Source organism: Cyprinodon variegatus, unplaced genomic scaffold (genome assembly GCF_000732505.1).
Source record: "Cyprinodon variegatus isolate N-32 unplaced genomic scaffold, C_variegatus-1.0 Scaffold352, whole genome shotgun sequence".
Classification (NCBI taxonomy): Eukaryota; Metazoa; Chordata; class Actinopteri; order Cyprinodontiformes; family Cyprinodontidae; genus Cyprinodon; species Cyprinodon variegatus.
Genome location: NW_015150805.1, coordinates 656004 through 662958, shown reverse-complemented (window position 1 = coordinate 662958; position 6955 = coordinate 656004). Strand labels below are relative to the sequence as shown.

The 6955-nt window shown below is 36.7% G+C and overlaps 1 protein-coding gene across 1 annotated transcript in view; it reads right to left on the bottom strand.

Moving 5' to 3' along the window:
- plekhh3 (pleckstrin homology, MyTH4 and FERM domain containing H3) overlaps positions 1-3357 on the bottom strand; it is a 43987-nt gene extending 40630 nt beyond the window's left edge. The window contains exon 1 of the mRNA XM_015385958.1: positions 2789-3357. Within this exon, the coding sequence (XP_015241444.1) occupies positions 2789-2923 (135 nt within the window). The 5' untranslated portion in view covers positions 2924-3357. The remainder of the gene's footprint in view (positions 1-2788) is intronic.
- Between the last annotated feature and the right edge of the window lie 3598 nt (positions 3358-6955).

Here is a 6955-nt window from a genome sequence, read left to right as displayed (position 1 = left end):
TCACTAAATACAGTACTAACAGTATGTCCACAATGTAATTAAATATAGATTTAGAGAAATTATTTATCCTATAGTGACATACAGTAATATATTTTGATAACTAAGATGGATTTAGGCCAGATATTGCTAAAATAAAAAGGCTCACAGAAAAAAAAAAAAAAAAAAAAAAAATGACATAAAGAGATACATACAGAAAGAGCCAACCTCAGAAAGAGGCAACAATGCTCCTCACAAGTGGGCGGACAATGCTGAACTCTCTGTGCCTGATCAGATGACTAGCATTACAGAGAGGAGACAAGGCCGTAGTCTAACTTGCATCTGAGTGGATAGAAGCCAAGCACACAGGCTCAGTTCAACTCTGAGTTTTAGAGCTTGCATCAGAACATGTGCGTGTGGGATTGCTCAATGTTGCACAAGGCTCAGAGACCAGAGAGAGAAAACCTAAACATCAAACTGAGCAGCAGCAGTATGTTTTTATTTTCACTCCAACACAGAATAATTAAGAATGCACCATGGGAGAACTGCCTATTACTGCATAATGAATAGCTAAGGTGAAGTTAGAACTCTATATTCTTGTGTCAGAGCAGTGTTACTAGTGGTGATGGTGTCATGTTGGCTGGATATCATAAAAAGCATGCTTGATTTTTAATGCAAATCATGTACATGTCAAACATTAGGTCTGGGTGAGAGAGAGCAGCAAATATAAAATTTATGATATTTAACATATTTAAATAAAGTAATTACATTTGTTCTAAATAGGGCAGGAATGGCATTAATTACATTTGCAATATAATCACAATTTAACAAAATGCAATTTTCAAATCGCAGAGACACTAACTTTTAGCAAGATTCCATCTAGCAAGAATAAAACACAAAATTTCTCCCTCCAGCCATTTGGTTTGCAAAAACACAAAGTGAGTTTGCTGCCATGCAGAAAGGTTGAGAGAGTTGGAGTTAGCACCCAGATCCATACTTACAAAAGTAAGCACTTTAACAAAAAGGTCAGTCTTACAACACTGGACTCTGGACAAGCAAGCTTTAAATATCATGAAAAAACTAAAATCCTGGAGTGAAACATCTATAAGCTTGGGATTGGTGCAAATGAAATTTATATAAAAATCGCAAATTTAAAAATAATCACAATTTTGATTTTATGACAAAATTATTCAACCCTTGTTCTAAGTTTCATGTAGTCCTTATTTGTTTGCTTTTTCTGAAAAACAGAAAAGCAGCACTGATGTCTACAGTTGATTAAATAGTTTTATGTAAACAATCATCTTGTGGTATTTTGATGTTAAAAAAGTAAACATAAAGGGTATATGTCATGCAAAATCCACTTTTCTGAGCTTTTAATGTTTTAATGCTAACGCTTTGACAAAACCATGCCAAAAATTTCATTTCACTTAACTGAAAAAATGATTGGCCATCACCATTTTACATAGAGCTAAAAAGTTTAAAGTAACATAGTTGCTCTTTTAAGCACCTAATCTGCACAGTGACAGCAATGGATTATTTGTAGCTATTGTCAAAGTCTTAAATATTTGTTTATGGCTGTAAGACAAATATGTGTTTATCCTACCTAAAGAAGAATCTAATGCCCAGAGGTGGCATGATGCCATCCTGCAGCGGTTTTAGGGCGACATAATGAAAAAGGCATCACCAGCATAGGCAGAGGAAGTGTCACAGTGAAAGCAAGACTCTCTCTTTTGGGTTGGAAGCACAAAAACCATGTCATTCATGCTACCCGTCTTCTTAATGCCAAAATAAGCCAATATCTAATCATATATATGCCTATAGTTGACTTTCAAAGGCTTAAAAAGGCATAATACAGAACCCTTAAGACAAAAGTAAAAAAAAACTTTTAAATAATGTGGTTTTCCATTTTTCTTTCTCATAATGTTATTCTTACCATTTTGCTCATTATTGACGTGGGATGGGACAGACTGATACTAACTAGGTAATTAGTCAGGCTATCTGCTCGTGTGACACCTGCAGTCAGCTTTTCAACAAAGATTGCAACCGTGCTTGCCAATGGTCATTCATAATTGGAGTGATTGATGGCATTTCTTTAGTTTCCACACAATAACTGAAGAATATATAAAATCACAATAAGAATTGCATTAGCAATGCATGAAGCATCACAATTGCAAAGGAGAAATAGGAAAATAAGGGTTTACCTTCAATTCTGATTGCAAAAATCAATATTATTACATGTTTTCTTAGTCCTGCACAACCCTGAATCACACAGTGACAGCCTGTTTTTCATGACCACAAATGTTTCCAAACAGCTGACTTTGTCTTTGTTTAAAGAGTAAAGGGTCACCAGCCTCTTTCAGCCTGCTGACTAGCAGAGCACAGCAAACAGGTGGGGGAGGGGGGACATTTTTATTGTAAGCTCCAGCCTTTTTTTCTTGCAAGCATCCCACACAAGGCAAATCAAGACTCAGGAATGGGTAGAGAGAAACCTTTGGCAGGTCTGGGGCCATAACTTGGGTACACCTTGATATTGATAACTCCCCATGAACATTTACACCCAAAAGCAATTCCGACTATCAAGCTTGTGATTAGCACTACTATTGTTATCATAGCATAAAAAAAAAATCAAATTTACTTTTGAAAAATAATGAATTTGAAGCCAAATTTCTAATAATCTCCACATATTCTAATCGCAACAACACTGAATCACCTTAAAGTTAAAAGAACAAAGTTCAAAATAAAACTCGAATTGTTATCATTCATGCACATGATGCATTCAAACACAGCCAGTAGAGATTTCTTTTTTTTTTACCCGTCCAATTGGAGTCAAGTCCTCCTTGTTGCGCAACTCAAAGGACTCTTCCTCCTCTTTCTCCCCATAGTCCCGTCCCAGCAAACTGAAGCCCTGGCTGCAGCACAAAAACCAGCAAACTCCTTGCACAGGCATTCAAATGCGGTTAAGTGTGTCGTTTTCTGCCTTCCAGGTCGGTGGATTTAACGCTTACGCCGCAAGTGGCTCCAGAGGTTGCGTGAGAGAAGAAGACGTGCGCTCCCCATAGAGATCCAGCGAGGAAGGTGAGGGGGGCATAAAGCCTTTTCTCCCCCGCCTGGTTAACAGTATAAAACAAAATAAAAGAGAATATTTATAGTCTATATGCTGTAGCTGTCATAGTCCAACAGGGAAGTGATTCAAGGAAAGCCTGTCACTTTCCAACTCCTTCCCAGCTGCTTTATCCAAGTCACTGGTCAAACTTTACAAATCCAAAGTGAAAGAAAACGATCAGTATCCTCCAACTCCGCTGCTGCAAGCTTTCCTCAGCATCTTCTACGCACATTTGTAAGATAGTGTGAAGGAGCACCTCTGTTCACCACTGGCTGACTTTAGAGTTTGAACAAATGCGTGCAGCAGCTGGGTCAGGATGGTGTGCAGACATCGGGCTACGCCCATTAAACCAGCTCTTGCACATGATTGGCTGCGCAGAGACACTCCCCATAAAACCCCGCCCATAACCACGCCCACTATGACTAGGAAACATTTTTTTTAAACAGAACAATTTTTTGGGGGGATAATATAAAAATCCTACCGTTTCTCTCAGCACACAGAGCTTCTGCTGTTTAAAGGAGTTAATTTTAATTAATTATATTCCCTTTATTGGATCTTGTAAAATCCTTTTGGTTCAGCTATAAACTGATTTTGGGGGAACCTTTTTGTCAGGCACTTAATTATATTTTCTCAAACTTTTCACTGACATGTTTTTTTAAAATGTTTTTCACAGATTTAGACATACGGAAGACGTGACTTTTTTCTCACAATTCTGACTTTAATCTCAGAATTCTGACTTTTTTTCTCAGAATTCAGACTTTTTTCTCAGAATTCTGACTTTAATCTCAGAATTTGGATTTTTTTCAGAATTCTGACTTTTTTCCTCAGAATTCTGACTTTAATTTCAGAAGTCTGACTTTTTCTAAGAATTCTGGCTTTAATCTCAGAATTCTTACTTTTTTCTCAGAATTCTGACTTTAATCCCAGAATTCTGACTTTAATCTCAATATTTGGATTATTTTTTTTTTTTTCAGAATTCTGACTTTTTTCTCAGAATTCTGACTTTAATCTCAGAATTTGGATATTTTTTCTCAGAATTCCGACTTTTTCCCATATTAAACTGAAATATAAAGTATAAATCAGTTAACTTTTTTTTTTTAGTGGCCCTAATCCTCTTCCGTAAAGACATACCGTAGTGGGATGGTAAACACAGCCGGTGTCCCACTTGATTAATTAGAACTTTGTAATGATATAGGATCATTATTCGAAAAAACGTAAAGGGAGATTTCGCAAATCAATTAGTTGTCCTTTTAAGACTTTTTTTTAAAGCATTTACCCTTATAGACTGACTTTGTTTTAAAAATAGTTCAAACACATACAAAATGATCTGCCTTAAAAATGAACTGAAGATAAATTCACTAATAGAAAAATAGATATTTCTTCCTACATACTATAATTATGTAGTGAGTGTATTATCTAAAGAGCAGGCTTTTTAAAAGCGTATGTAAAATATGAAGATTTTGCAGAACTATTGTAACATAATAGTCTTTTTGTAGCATTGTGTTCATTCTTACACCATTTTTTTCTCAACTTTATGCATTTGCTGGACACTGAATTAGGTGGAGATGTATTGCTACTTTTTTGACTATCTATAGAGGTTTCATTGGCTGGAACACCATTCGGACAGCTTTGCAGACTGGTGCTGTTTTGACATGTTTCGATATGGATACTACACCCCTTTGATCATCCTGGTCATAGTCATTCTAAAAAAGTGGGGAAAAAAACAAAAAAAAAACAACAACTGAGCTTTTTCAATTAAAAATGTCTGGATTAGCGTTGAATTTCAAGCTTTATAGAGTAGCCCAACAAAGCCTTGTTATGGCTTAGAAAACATGCAAATTGAACCGGAATTAAAAAGGCGTCCTGAATGGGTAGCTAACCATCTTCAAATTTGGAGAACAAAGCCCAGTGTTTCTTTTTTTTTTTTTTTACTCTTTTAACTTTTTTAGAATGACTGTGATCTAAATGACTGAGAATCTTCACCAGCATGTCGCAGGACTCAAATAGAAAGTATTAATAAATTCTATAGAAAACAAAAACAACAACAACTATTGACTTTATCTTCCATCTGTGAAATCTACATTCAAGTTTAAAGGATGCATCTCCTAAATAGTTCACACAGATTCCGCTTCAGGAAGAAGATTAGATTAGATTAAACTTTATTGTCATTACACAGACAGGTACAAGACAACAAAATGCATTTTAGGTCTAACCAGAAGTGCAATAGCAACAAGTGCAGGATAAATAATGGTTCCATAAGTACAGGACATGGGTTTCTACTGAATAAATATAGAGATGAATACCATTATAAACAGAATTTTACTGGTAGATTTGTCCTATGAATTTGTCCTTACATTTAAATACCTCATAATATTCTGGAAATAGCTCTTTAACCCCGATAACTTTACCAGAATTGTTTTAGTGTTCTTCCACTGAGGATACCCCAGCTGTTTTCTATCTGCTAAATCCCTTTCCAGGCCAGAACCTCCCTGTGCTCCCAGTACATCCCAGAACAATACACCAGGGGCCTTGGCTCCCACAAGACCTGGATGAATGAGATGCTTTATTTTAAGAGCTCATTCCATCAGTGTGCAGTTTTAAAGTAGGATTTTAGTTTTCTTTACAGGACCATTGTCTCTCTGCATTCACACCTTCCCCTTTTCCATTCTCTTTCTCTCTCCTGTAGATGACACATGATTCCCGATAAGCGAACACGCACACACACCTACACACATTTTTATGTAAGACAACCTGATACACTGGTCTGTGTGAGGCAGTCATTAGTACGGTAGAGACTCTGATGGGGCCTCAGAGTGCAGGTTGGCTGTGAGCCTCCTGCAAAAGGGAGAGGAAGACGTTTATATCTAGAAAAACATAACCGAAACAGCAGCGCTTTGTGTTTGGATTTTTTTTTTAGAAGCTAACTGAGTTAATCTGTGCTTTTATACGTTTTTTTTCCCCCCACTTTTTTAACATCCTGTCCACTTTTTTGCAACACAGAGTCTTGATGTCGGCTAACTGGGTTTCCATAAGACATGAATAGTAAAACCAAATGGCTCATGTCACTTTGATCAGAGACAGAGCAGCGTCCTGTTTGAGTTTCTGTCTCCAGGATTGTGTTTCACTGCAGCCCACATCCCAGTTGCATACATGTTGGTTAGAATTTATGTCAGCGGTAAGGGATGTGAAGTCTGGACTGCAAACAAAAAAGAAACAGATGATTATTGAATTGCCTTTGGTGGATGTCTTCCATTTAAAAAAAATAATTTTGCAAGCTTTTATTGTGATGACTGATCCTGAGAGAGCAGATTAACTTCCAGCTTTTAGGGTTCTTGCACATTCAATGAAAAGGTTGAAAAAGCTCCTCTGTTTTTGCCATCCATCTACTCTTTGCAAATTGGAAGCTTCATCTGACAGTTCAAAATTTGGGATTTAGGAGAGAAAGAGGATTTCCTCCCCATTGTGTTTTAGCATTGAACTTAAACCTCAGCCTGCTGTGGCCACGCCCCCTCTGTCACCAGTCCAGAATGCTTAGGTCCAATCAAAGTTTAGCTTATAGGTCTGCGAACAGAGGAGTGTTATTGGCCCATGTAATGGGATATGGTTGCTGTAAAGCTCTTTAACTACAGCACCACTTAACCTAAGAGCTTCATTGTAAAAATGCCAGCTGTGCAGGAGGATGGTTTGTGGGAGATAAGGCTTTTATAAGGAAACTGGGATAAAATAATTTTTAATTATTACAATTAATAAAAGGCTTTTGCATGTAAAGTGTATTTGAAAGGTATTCCTATTCTTTTTAAAACGATTATATTTTTTCAGGATGGAATCAAGAAACACTATTAGGATTAGGATTTTATTCCTCCCGAAATACGTATG